Consider the following 14,438-nt stretch of genomic DNA (forward strand, 5'->3'; position numbering starts at 1 on the left):
TTCAAAAAATAAAAATTTAATTGAGTAAACTTGCCTTGTGCTCTTATTTTTTTAGCACTGTCTGCAATAATCCACCAAAAATCCCTGAGCAGAGACACATATTTTAAATACATTTTAAAATGATTCCAAAAGAAGAAAGTTAAGTCCTATATTGAAATGTGTTCAGGGACATTCTTGTTAAACTTCCATTAGTCCTTTTTTCTTTCTTTTCTTGTTTTTTTTTTTTTTTTTTATAAACAGACAGTTATCAAAGCTACCATGAAAATATATCACCTATGAGTGTCACTCTGTTGTGCAATGAATAACCTCTAACCAAGAATGAACACATGTTAAAAGGGAGAGACAAAGAATACAGTGAAAAGTTATGATCACTAAAGTTTGATGACTTGAAATAAATAAAGCTGCAGGATACCATAGTTATATACTGAATTTTGTCAGACCCTAATATCTAAATTTACTTTTACAATTTTTCAGAAACGCAGTGGAAGGTGGAGAATAAATTCCAGACACCATTTTATTTTGACCATTAGCTTCAATGGGTGATGATGAAAAAGTTGAAATTCAACTTTTGAGCACTCGACGTTGCTTTCACAGCTGTATCGTTATTTGACAAAAGGTTTGACACTGTCTTAAAAAAAATGCAGCCCTTTTGGTATCCCCATTATGAACCTAGTCATTAAAACATAGCATTGCTAACTGGAGAGAAAAAGACAAAACACTATAACAAATTGTGACTATACCAACTTTGAAATAGTTACTTCTCAATATCCTTTAATACAGATCTAAAACTGTAGTGTGTATGGGGAGAACGTACAATAAATGCAGTTGTCATATTTCCCTTTAAGTACACATGCTACCCACATAAAAATGCCGCAAAAGCCAAATGAAGATAGCAACAGTTGCAGACTACTGGATTAACGAAAGGAAATGCTGCTGCAGTTGAGTAATAAATAAATAAATACCATACAGCAAACTACTCTCCCAGAAGTACACAGCAATGGAATGGTGCTCTACAGTTAAAAAAGAAAAAAAGATTTTTTATTATAAAGGGTTTTAACAGATCCTGAAGAAGCTTGCTTCAGTTAAAGGTGCGCCATCACTTAATGTTATATTTACCACTCGTGAAATGAACATTGAAGCAGATATCAACAGGTCATTAAATGAAAAAGTAAATTTTCTTATAAATTCTAGTACTTTTTCCAACAAAAGAAAACAGTTAGCAAATGGTTTGGGAAAACACAGACTAAAGCGTCAATAGGCTGAAGCTTAAAATAAATTATTTTACATTTTTTTATGAAGAATAAAACAATAACGAGCCCCCCCAAAAAAACAAACCTAGAAATGTAACAGCTTTGTTGTAACTGTGCATGTAAGAAAACAAAATGGATTCATAATATTTGGTTAGAATCCAAGTAGATAATAGTTTTAAAATTGAACACTATTGTCAAAAATACTCAGAATAATTGGCAACCATTGTTACACACTCCTGTTGGTCTACAGTGTCGTGCAGATTCTCTGAGAGCTGCTAAAAGTTAGTCCCTTTAGCTAGTTGCTGCTCTGTTTTCAAAAAAATTCTGATAAGCTTCATTTGTACCATTTCTAAGTATAAACACTTGCAAACTCATTCTGGTTGAATTCTTGCAAAAGTAATGCAAGCCGAACAGCATCTAGCTGTCCAGTCCAAAACTGGACTTATCTGACAGTAACGTGAAAGGAGTAAAACACAGTGTTCTATAAGGCCAAAGAGAACTTCTTTTTAAGGATACTGACTGCACTTTTTTGATATCAGGGCAAACCATCTGTTTTCTGTGTAAATATGGACAATTCATGACATTAGTGATAGCTTCCAGATTCTTTTATACTGGTCTAATGTCACACATTGAGCTGGTCCTTGCTTGTTCCATCTGGGACAGGAAAAGCAAATCATATTCAACTGAGTGAGTATCTGAAGTAAATGACATCAAAACTCTTAACAGTCGGAAACAATACGTGCACTTGTCAGTAAACAACTGTGAATACTGTAATCTAACCGCAAGTGACAGTTTTGTTTTTAAAATGGCTGTCAGTCTGAAATTGATAAGCAGGCGGTCCTAAAGAGAGATACAGCAGCATTAAGACAAACTGCAAACACATTGGATTTAGTATACATTTTAATGAGTTACAGTCTCAGCAAATACTTTAAGCTAGTATTATCTTTTTTACTCCCATGTGGCTGGGTGTATGCTATACAGTTCTCCCTTAGTGTTTTCAGGACAGTATAATTTTCAAGAACTCACATGAAAAACAGCAATATGGGATTAACTGATAACTTGTCAAGTATGCCAAATACCTCCTTTAAGTGCTATGGTTGTATTTTTTATTTTATTTTTTGTGGGGTAATACTTAAGTCCTTTGTGAAGCATCCAAAGAATCTCCCTTTATTTTTCCAGCAACAAAAGTTATGCCAAAACCCAGAATCGGTTCTCCTAGCAGCAATTAAGACCCCTGACCCTTGCAGTCAAGTCCAATGAGCGCTTTGATCAGATGACTTCCTGGAAATTTTGTTTTGGATTTGAGTCAATTTAAAGAAAAACAAGTTCCTATATTTTTCTGTCATGTTTTAGACGTCTTTAAACCTTGTTTTTCCATGATATTCCACAGTTTGCGAAGATTTGACTGTGTGATGACATCGTCTGGCTTAAATTGGAGAGCACGGAGGTAGTTTGCTTCAGCATCTCTGAGTTTACCATTGAGATGAAGAATGGCTCCAAGATTCATCAGGGCAGCCGGATACTGGAACAAGAGAAGAGAAGAAAAAATATTGAGTGTATTTTCAGGTTTTGTTTCAGACAGTCTTGATCCACTTAAACAAATTATTCCCTTATGTTTGCAGGCATTTTATGGAAGCAATTTAGCAATTTAAACAAATAGAGATAACAAGAAAAAGTTTTTGAACAGCTGCTAACTGTGTACTTTGTGCTTTAAACAGGACAGGCTCTGGTGTCTACATGCATAGACTTCTTTCCTTAATGAGAAAACACAGATCCCATAAAAGCTTTACATGTGGTAACATTGGCATACCGTAGTTTCCAAGAGAAAATTAAAGTAGACCAACAGTGGATTGTAGAGAGGAATTTAATTTTAATTCAACCCAATGCCAATAAAGAGTTTATAATCGGTGGGAATAGCTAACACATTGGAATGCCTGCCCCTCTTAAATTCTTATTAAAAGAAAGAAAAAGTATCTTCAGACATACAAAGACAGACATACAAATTTCAAGGATACCCATTTTAGATTCTTCTTCATATACACTCAATATTATGCCAGGCTTTGATAAGTCTTTCTTCATGAAGTCGGATAACCTGAAAATTACCACTGGCAGAAACTTCAGCGATGCTGTATTAATGACAAAGATTATTTAGTCTGCGGAAGAGAAGAATGAGGGGGATTTGATAGCTGCTTTCAACTACCTGAAAGGGGGTTCCAAAGAGGATGGATCTAGACTGTTCTCAGTGGTAGCAGATGACAGAACAAAGACTAATGGTCTCAAATTGCAGTGGGGGGAGGTTTAGGTTGGATATTAGGAAAAACTTTTTCACTAGGAGGGTGGTGAAGCACTGGAATGGGTTACCTAGAGAGGTGATGGAATCTCCTTCCTTAGAGGTTTTTAAGGCCCAGTTTGACAAAGTCCTGGTTGGGATGATTTAGTTGGGGATAGGTTCTGCTTTGAGCAGGGGGTTGAACTAGATGGCCTCCTGAGGTCCCTTCCAACTCTGATATTCTATGATTCTAAGATGTCAAGAATGCATAAAACAATAAATTAACAAGCTCTTTACCTTACTAAGAGGAATTTTTCATACCTCATTTTGCTGAATCATGTTCAGGTTCTTGTTTTAATTTAAAAAACTCTTACATTATGTAATTATGAAATAAAAAGTCATTTACAGTAACAGGTACTAAAATTACCTAAAACTGCTTACAACAAAGAGTATTGTGCAAGGAAGTAAAATTTCTGGTGCTGAAATGAGTGAAGTTTTTAATTTGCAGAGCACCTGATCCTTTCACCCCCAAATCTACTTGAGGTATCCATGGCACTTGGGGGAACATGTCTGGCGTCTCTGGGATCCTATCCTCCCCCCACAGGTACAGAGAACCACCCCAAAACTACCAGCAGCCACTCATGCGTAGGTGGGCCTGACAAGCAACCAAGGCAGGTGAGCAGCTCCTTCCAGTTTCCTCCATAGGGAACCCTACCCACCCTTTACCCCTCAGAGCACTGGAGGTATCTCTGGGCACCTTGGGGAATATGCAAGTACCAGTGGAAGCATAATCATTTTATTCACCACAATAATAGCTCTTGATTTTAAAATAAAAACAGAAACTAGACAAAGTTCAACACAAGTTGTCCAGATCACCCACTTTTTGGATCTGCCTCAGTAACACTTGCTTCCCAAATTATGCAGATTGGAGCAAAGATGGCTAAGTTTAGTCTCTGAGGTTACATCTACACGTGGGTAGACAGATGCCCTAGCTCTGCTTGAGCTAGTGTGCTAAAAATAGTAGTGTGGCCACGGTGGCACCAGCCAGCGGCTTGGGCTAGCTGTCCAAGTGTGTAACCAGAAAGGATTTATGCTATTTTTAGCACACCAGCTTGAGCAGAGCTAGTGTATCCATCTAACTTTGCTAGGAAGCACCCTCCCAGCAGCTGTGTAGATATATCCTGAGGGGCAAGTGGGTCAGGACACCACTCATCAGCACTCCCCATCAGCTTTCAAAAATGTGTAAAGTGAACTGGAAAATCAGTTTCAGCCATCTCTTTTAGTTACAGTATTTATACACATTAGATGCTTGCTAATAAGATGGATATCAGAAATAATAAGGGAGGTAAGAGTGTAGTTGTAGCTGTGTTGGTCTCAGCAGGAGAGAGACAGCTCTTTCTTCTGTCTCTTCTCTCCGTTAGAGAGACAAGGTGCATGAAGTAATAGCTTTTATTGGACCAACTTCTGCTGGTGAGAGAGACAAGCTTTTGAAGCTCTTCTTCAGCTCTGTGTGGCTCAAAAGCTTGTCTATTTCACCAACAGAAGTTGGTTCAATAAAAGCTATTACCTTATGCACGTTGTCTCTCTAATGGAGAGAAGAGACAGAAGAAAGAGCTGCCTCTCTCCTACTTGCTACATACCAGTGTTGGTCTCCCAGAGTGCAAGCTCTCCCAGAGTGCTGTGATAATGGGATGGCAATGTGATTAGGTTTTACATACCTCACACACAACTATTCAGGTTCACCAAAGTACCTGTAATTTGAATTTTTCCACCTGAAATTTAAACTTCTCCTCCCCACCAGGAGATAGGAAAAGCATTTTAAATTTGATCTAAAACAACACTTGCACTAGGAAACTGAAATAGAAGACCACTCTCTGAAATGCATTCTATATTTGTATGTACTATGCTCTATATTAGCCTCTTCTCCTCCTTTCTGCTTACTCTCATCTGTTAAGAAAACAATCCCACTTATATTCAAGTATGAGTCAATCTTTCAGAGCCATTAAGTTTCTGTGTGTTCAAAATTAAGCAAAACAATGTAAATATCATGATGCTAACCTAACTACTTATCGGTTTGGTTTTTCTTGCTCCAGCATGACAAGTTATTTTTCCTCCCGAATCACTTGCCCAGGTCTATATTAAATGCCAACCAAAGCAGGAAATTCTGCTATTTGTGAAGCATCTGTATTGTTTCATATTCTCTGTGTATATATAAAGTCTGCTGCAGTTTCCACAGTATGCATCTGATGAAGTGAGCTGTAGCTCACGAAAGCTCATGCTCAAATAAATTGGTTAGTCTCTAAGGTGCCACAAGGACTCCTTTTCTTTTTTCCAACTATTATAGTTTCCCTTTCCATTCATACTCAGTATGGAGAAGGGAAATGAATATTTGAGATTCCGAAGCAATCTCACTTACGTACAATATGTATCAACCTCCTCATTACTATCCCATGCTCCACCAGTCTACAAAATCAATTATACAGAAATTAATGGAACTGTAATAAACTCTTTATAAGTAAGTACATTTTGGATAATGACAAGAATGATGCAGCAGAACAACAGCTGAAACAGCTACATTGTGAATAGATGATTCTGTCAAACATAAGCTCTCTGTACATTTCTTAAAAAAAATTTAATTGTACTGTAATGAAAGGGACCTTGATACTGTAACTTGTTGCATGTGGGCAAATCCCGTGTCTATGTGGAGTCTATTACCTTCATCTGGACACTGCGCAGATGCAAGGGTCTGCCTGCAAGGATCCAAGTACACGACCTAGCTCTAAGATCGCTTTTTAATGGCTCAAGTTTTGTTTTTAAGACACTACCTGAGCTTCAGTGTCAAAGCAATGTGTGTATTATAAATTGATACGTCAGAAAGTGAGCTTAGAGACAGAGGCAGAGAAGCCAACAGATATGGGTCAGCAATCCAGAAACATGCTTGATTTCCACATGCTCCACCTGATAGAAAAGATACCAGAGAAACTCTTTTGGAGTATGTTATATTCTCAATCCAAACACACTCCCCACTGTATTACATTCTAAAGCATCCATCAACAGTATGTCTGGGAAGAAGACATTTTTTTCTTGTATTTGTTCAAGTATGCTCTCCACTCTTTCTTTCTCCTCCACAAATTTGTAATTCAATTTATATATGTGGCAAGATATCTAGGGCTTTAAGATTAAGTTTTATTTCCATACATAGATAAAAAAATCCTTCTTATGCCACTTTCCTTTTAATTTGGCAAAATGATTGTGCTACAGCAGACTAAAAAAAGTATAATTACTGATTTTGCTTTGTTTGATCTCTCTGACGGAATTTGAAATTAATTTCCCCCTGAAATTCCAGCAAATGAGCAAATAGGTTTAGCTTATTAATGTTCAGGGTAAATAAATATATTTATCAATGTGAAATGAGTATGAAGTAATTCAGAAGGGAGCTGAAAAATCATGCCAACTCCTCTAATATTGTACATGAGAAAATCTTCAGGTTTCTTAAAAGAGACCAAGTGCCGAATACCTACCCACCTCCTGGATTTATAGAGTACAAATCACTGCAGTATCGAAGTCATCAGTGGTTTATTACAACACACACAGGAATTTCCAAACTAATTGATTGATTGATTATACATAAGTGTCATCACACCCTGCCAGCTGTAACTGATGGGCCGGGGACAGAGAACCAGGAATAATCGCTATAGTTTTTTCCTCACATAGATTGTTTTTTTTTTATTAAAGACAGCTGATGAAACTTTTCAGCACGTTAAAGGCAGTTGGCAGCTACCACTCCAATAATACAGGGCTTGTAGCACTGTATAATAAATGACACTACCTACTAATTCAGAGACTTGAAAGGAGAAACAAGCCTTCCTTCATTTCCTTTGCGAGACAGATGCTTTATATCAAAAGAGCTGACTGGCAGTTCTATCAGAGTTATTAATGGTGTCTCTTATGGTCTGTTGGGAATGATCCCCCTTACTAGTGATTTTTCTTGCGGTGTATTTTTTTCTTAGTTCTTTGGAGACTAACAAAGTAACTAATGAATAACATAAAAATCATGTGTTTTGCTGCTCAAAGCATTGGGTATTGTTTATGCTGGTGACAATTTTTCCAAGCCTCCTCCATACTACCTTATATAACTGGAGGTCTGTGACATAAAAAACACCACCATGAACTAAACTCTTCTCTGAAATACAGTATGGAAATCCAAAATGTTTCCAGTGAATTCCATGGACTTGCTTCATATTTACACTGCTGTAACCACGAGTAGATTTTGGCCCCGTATATATAACATTAACAATTATATGATAGATGCCCCAGATTTTTCGTCTGTTCACTCATGTTCATTCCATACAGAAATCTCTAGCTCCAAACAGAATTAGTTAGCTTGTGCAGATATAAGTTAAAAACCTTTACAGAAATATATATATGTCAAGGCTGATTCCCCACTCTGGCACTTCGAGTGCAGAAGGTGGGGGCCCGCAAGGATTCTAAAAATTAATACTGGCCACTCCAGGCTTGTATTAAACTCCCAAGGTTACAGCTTTTCTCTGACCTTGGATGGGTAGATGCTGCCACCACCCAAGTGCGAAACCCCTTTGAGGACCCAGGAAGGCGCACTTGGGAATTCCTTCCTGTGGGGTACCCTCGAGCCCTTTCACACACACCCCCGCCCTTCCGGGGAAGAGCTGAGAAAGAAAAACAAAGAAAATCAGCTGTTGCCACCAGCTAATTAAATAACATATGCACAAACCTCTTAGGACACAAAAATCCAATCCTGTTCTTAAAAAAGGTAAATTTTATTAAAACAAAAAGAAACAAAATATGTCTGGAAACTCAGGTTATTGCTAGATTTAAAAAGAGCAAATACAAGGATTAAGCATCAAGAATAGTTTCTTGAGGTTGATCTTAAAGGTTACAAGCAAAACAAAAGCACCTGGGGTTAGCACAGAGGAATCCACAAGCCATAAAGAAAGAAAAGAGATCAACCTAATTGCGTCTTCCTAGACATTTCCTGATCTATTTGCATATCTAGGGTTTTAAATGAGTAGCTTCTAGGTATGATACAGATGACTTTTCATACCTGGCCCATAGGTTCTTGCAGCATATCTGCTCTGTCCCCTCTCCCTGGGAGAACAACCACAGACAGACAAAAGGGGAGTCTTGTTTCAATTTTAAAAAGTTCTAGCCTTCCTGTTGGCTCTTTGGCCAGGTACCCACTCACTTCCTTTTACCTATTCATCACAGTGACTTTTAACAGTTTGGAGACAGGTAGTGAAAACTAGAACCCTTGTTTTGTTTCTTCAGTGGAAGCTCTGTCCAGCTTCCACTCTTTAGCTCAGGACCCCACAGTCGGAGATGGTATAGCTTCTGAGTTTCAAATTAAATGCCTTGTTTAAACAAAATATCCTAATGTGCACTTCAGTATATTCATGATCTGGTTCACTTCTGCACTGATTGAACCATTTAAAAAATTCACTGAGATGCTGTTGTCAGCATTCCTCCTGCTTTCCTTCCTTTGCTTCTCCCCTATTGCTCCTGCCTTTAATAAATATTGGCAGTATAATTATGTTCTTTATATTTAAAAATGACAGCAGAATTGTTTATCAAATGTTGCAATCAGCATGGCCAAGCCAAAACTGATGACATCACCTCTTTTATAGAGCAATCAAATCCACTGGCCTTCCGGGACTGATTGCAGAATGGTGCCTTAGCTTCAGCGGTGCACAGCGAGGTGTTTTATTTTTAAAATGCATTTACAGCATCTTAAGTTGTTCTTTTAAGCCTTCCTGTCAAATATAATTTCATCCTTTGAAAAGATGTAGAGATGCTGCATGCAAATATTTTATCTTAAGCCTTCTTGGTTAAATGTTGCTGAAGTATTCAGATATTTCAGCTTCATAATTGAAAACACAGAGTAGCTAGATAAAACCCGAGTGATAAAACAGAAAAGAAGCTGATTTAGTTGTAGAAGGGATCACTAAGTATGAAAACTAAGCATGGTGAGCTGTTTCATCATGTCAAAGACGATGTTATAATGTGCTGTCATGAATTTTTATCCTCCTACAGCGATGGCAAGGATTTTCACTTGAACTTCTGTTACTGGTGTCATTGCCATAGTGCAGTGTGCTATTTTCTAAGGCAATCAAAATGTCAACAGCTCTGTTTTTATTATTATTGCTAAAGATAACTGTGCACAACTGAATCATTTCAAATGTGGCATTTATTTTTGACAGACTCGAAAACGTTACTTCTAAAGTTAGACTGTGATCTAGAAGTTGCCCTCATGTTTCAGTGATGCTACTTTAATGTGGGGCTGGATTCTACAAACTGATCCTTTTTCCTACATGGAGTCTCACTTAAATCAACAGGAATGCACACAGAAGGAAAGGTGCAGGCATGTGGATTTATTTGCAGGACGGCATCCTAGAGTTGCCAGATGTCCCAATATGCAAGTGATAGTCTCACTCTCAAATATAAACTCCCACTTCCCATCTGCCTTCCTATATAGGAGCGCTGCATATACAGTTCCTCAACCCCGGATCTATTCCTGACTCTTGCAGTGCCTCTAACCAGTATTCCACTCCAAGCTGTGCCTGAATTATACTCATCAGCCTGTACACTAATCACAAACATGAGTAGACTGTGATGATATCAAAGCTACATGCAATGGATGGTCTACAGAAAGAGAGGTGCATGAAAAGGAGCGTTAGAGAAGCGAGGTGAAAGAAGAGGATGGGATGGAGAGGTGGAATGAGAAAGGGAATGACTAAAAGTAAGGTGTTAGATAAAATAAGGGAGGATGTAGCGGATGGGGGGGAAGTTCCTGCAGTTCTAATTTGACCAAATCTGTGTTCTAATTAGCACAACTTCCTAGACGCATTAAATAGAAATGGGCTCAAACAGCTTAAACTTTGGGGAAGCCTGGCTCCAAACCCAAACATCATGACTCTGGCCAATATATACAGCTGGCCAAATTCAAACAACAAGCCTGAACCCTGTGGAAATGCAAATTTGAATCCAATCTCCATTACTCAGGCTCAGCTATAATATTAAAGTAACTGTGATATTCAGGTTTCAGAGTAACAGCCGTGTTAGTCTGTATTCGCAAAAAGAAAAGGAGTACTTGTGGCACCTTAGAGACTAACCAATTTATTTGAGCATAAGCTTTCGTGAGCTACAGCTCACTTCCGATGAAGTGAGCTGTAGCTCACGAAAGCTTATGCTCAAATACATTGGTTAGTCTCTAAGGTGCCACAAGTACTCCTTTTCTTTCTGTGATATTCAAGAAGACTTTAGCCTGTATTCTGCAATCTTTCATTAATGGATGAAGAGCCTCTCACAGCATAACATACTTGTCATGTTTTGTCAAACAATGTCACAAATTAATAACTTCTGGAGGTAGCAAATAAATACAAACAAAATAAACAATTTTTTTTTACAAAATTCCACCCCCCCTCCTCCCCAAAAGAACAGTTAGGCAGAACACATCATTTGTGCAGTTTAATCTATCCTTTAGTCTCATAAATTAGGATGACACACCAAGTTGTAAATGACAGGAGCAAAGAGAAGCATAAGCAAACAACTGGGTCACCCTAACAGCTGAAAATAAAATGCACATACTGGGGCACATCTTCAGCTGGTGTAAACTGTCACAACTCCATTTACTTCATTGACGTCAAAGGACCTGCTCCTTAATGTCTAGTTCCAGAATATGTACTGTATGAAATTTTTGTTTATATGTGTCCGATCCAAAAGTGTTTTTCAAAGTCCTCAGCTGTGTACTTCTAAATCTACATATTAGAGCATTTTAAATAAAAATAAGGACAGCCTTCCGTTTCTATGTGAGGAGGGGAACTTGCAAGCACACTCCAAACTTTTTGGACACCAGCTTCATTAAGGAAACTGTAGCTGTGACCTGGAGAAGAGTTCTGGAATTTGGCATGAAAATGGGAACACCAAGTAGTCTACTTTCTGTCTCCATTACCACTTCCACAGGGGACAATTTCTTAGCATAATACAATGGCTTTCCAGCCAGTGTGAGCTCTCACTCAGTCAATTTCTTTTTCACGTCAACCTTCAGAAAAATATCCAATTTGGAAAAGAGCAGAAAATCATTCAAAACTAAACATATATATTATATTTAGTTGGTGAAAGATATCTGCCACAGACATTTATATAAAGTCATAGCATACTGTATTACATATTGGCAAGTTATGAATGAACAAGTTACAACTATGAAGTGCTGTAGATCATATTGACAGCTTGAAAATCCCAAAAGGACATTTGTAATTTGGGTAGGTCTCGATATTTTTCCCTAATAGCTATGGATGAATTGCTTTGGTACAACAAATTCAAAACAACCTCTCAGTAATCATTCTTTCAATCCAAATGGAAATCATGATGAACATTTTTAGATAGCTTTTATTAGTAGTAATGAAATGCTGCTGAATAGGAACATACATTATGAGTATTTAATATTATGGTTATAATTTTTTTTAAATCACTAAATAAGTTTTCCAGGTCTCACAAAGTGTTTAATTATAAACTCTTGATTTCCACCCCAAATATTTTCAGTACTGTATAGCATGCAATCATCGTATCTCCTTTTCTTAGCACTTTAGAATTTCATACAAATATCTTCAGATTACTTGATTTTTGTTTATAGAAATCAAGCTGTTCTAATTTCTGCAATGTGATCGTTTTAATATCTAATGGATTACAGTTTAAGTTCAATTTATTTAGCTTATCTAACAAGAGTAGTCCGTGTATTAATGAGAAAGCCTACATTTCAAGCAAATGAGTGTAGTGTCACTAACTGTTATTGTGCAGGATCTTTCAGAACCAATATTCTGTCTCATTAAGAACGTGGACTAAATGTGCACTTGCTCCACATCAACACTGTATTTCTGAATGTGGGAATGAGCTTTTCCGCTTTTTATTGGGAAGAAGAAAAACAGTTTACTGTTATTCTCTGGGGAAAAACACCACCACACACTTAATTTATCAGAAATGTGAGGTGTGTTAAGGAGATATGACATAGTCTGCTTAGTCGAGCAGAACATATGTGCAAGGCTGAACAGAATGGGTATGCGTATGAATGCAATCAAAACTGGCTGGTCTCTAAGAGAACACTAATTTGGTGATAATTGATAGTTATGCATTTAGGTTCACTCTTAATATATGAATGTAAGTCCCATGAACTTAAAAAAATTGCAGTTTTTACAATCTAGTACAATTTATCTAAAACCAGAAAGGATTACTTATTCTGTGTCACTGAGAGACTCAAGACAAGTTACTGATCCTTGCAATCTAAATAAGGCAGATAAAGCCACAAATAATGACAAGATCATAAAAGAGGAATAACAGTAAGTGGAGGGAAGTGAATATTGTTCTTAAAGAAGCAGATTCATGTACACAGGCGATAGACATATGTGTCTATTATGCTACAATATCCTATGTCAGCATATAAAGGCAGCAGAGGTCTATAAAACAGTCAAAAGCAGGATTGAAATAAACTACTTGAATTTTTTAGATTTTTCATTGTGAATCTGCAAATGGGTCCATTCTGCAGGGGAAAAAAATCACCCTTTTTAAACCCCCCCCCACACACACACAGTGAAAAGATGTGCCTGATTCATTGAAAATGAGTTATGTTGAAGAGTGAAAGGTAGCTTTGAAATTCTAATTTTTGCATATTTGGATCTCTAGCAGTCACCTGATCAAAACTCATAAAATGATGAAATCTGACCAGTATGAAATCACCCATTTTTCTATTGTTGTAAAAAGATTAAATACCTTGTGGTAAACACTAACAAGAAACAGTGGTTGTTGAAAGGCAATATCTATAGTTAGCGTTGAGGAAACCATTTGGATAAAACCAACAGAGGCCCTTACTTTGACTCAATACTAAATTAAACATGTTTGCAGGTGAAATTTCAGAGGGGTTAAATAACACATCAAACTGAAATTGTGTGTGATGTCTCTTCCTGATCTTATCTCTGTTCCCCATTCGTCTTCTCATTAACATACAGACACCAATCTTGTTTTGTTTACATTTCTCGCCCCCAATTTTCACACATACATTAAAGGGAAAAAAGCCTCCTGGTGGTGCAGTGTCCCTGCCTGACAAACATGTAAGGGAACTGTTGCCCCCTTACTAACAGTCAGTGGGGGTGTTTTGGTTGGCTAGCTCCCAGTACTAAAAGGGGAAGGGTCTATGGGAAATTAGGACCCTGAGACTGACAGTCCCCAGGAACAATGGGGAGAGGCCAATGCTCCAGGTCAGCCTGAACAACAGGGTGGGCAGGCTAATCAGGGAGTCAGGAGGCCAGGGAGGTCCCGTCCTCCGTGTGAGCTGGATTTGCCTGGGTCAGACAGAGTGGGGCCGAGCTAAGGAGAGAGTGCAGCCCAAGCTAAGCTGGGGAGCAGAGCTGGGCCAAATCCAGAGAGAGCAGACCCTGTCCTGGGAGCAGACCTGCAGCCCCAAAGCCAGAGGCACAGCCCAGAGAGAGCAGACTTGCTCTGGGAGCAGAGCTGCAGCAACCAGAGCCAGAGAGGCCAGAAAAGCAGCCCAGGAAGCAGGTCAGTGCTGGGAGCAGAGTCACAGAAGCAGCCTGCAGAGCAGACCTGTCCTGGGAGCAGAGCTGCAGCAACCAGAGGCAGAGGGGCCAAAGAAGCAGCTCAGGGAGCTGGAGGCAGAGCAGCAGCAGCAGTGCAGAGATAGAGTGGAGCTGGAGTGGAGCAATGCGCAGCCGGGTGTCATGTGCAGCTGGGGAGACTGAGAGGGACCCTGGGCAGCGGGCCCAGCACAGGAAGACAACTCAGCCATGAGGCTCTGCAGGCCAGGCTTGGATCGTAACCCCGACAGGACGGGGGCGACACTGGGAAGAAGGGTCCTACTACTTAGAGCCTGAGAGCGT

At 38.6% G+C, this 14,438-nt stretch overlaps 1 protein-coding gene across 1 annotated transcript in view; it reads right to left on the reverse strand.

Moving 5' to 3' along the window:
- Positions 1 to 2,382: 2,382 nt before the first annotated feature.
- Positions 2,383 to 14,438, reverse strand: part of TMTC2 (transmembrane O-mannosyltransferase targeting cadherins 2) — a 380,329-nt gene continuing 368,273 nt past the window's right edge. Inside the window, exon 12 of the mRNA XM_077807709.1 lies at positions 2,383 to 2,772. Coding sequence (XP_077663835.1) covers positions 2,593 to 2,772 — 180 coding nt within the window. The 3' untranslated portion in view covers positions 2,383 to 2,592. The remainder of the gene's footprint in view (positions 2,773 to 14,438) is intronic.

Source organism: Eretmochelys imbricata, chromosome 1 (assembly GCF_965152235.1).
Source record: "Eretmochelys imbricata isolate rEreImb1 chromosome 1, rEreImb1.hap1, whole genome shotgun sequence".
Lineage (NCBI taxonomy): Eukaryota > Metazoa > Chordata > Testudines > Cheloniidae > Eretmochelys > Eretmochelys imbricata.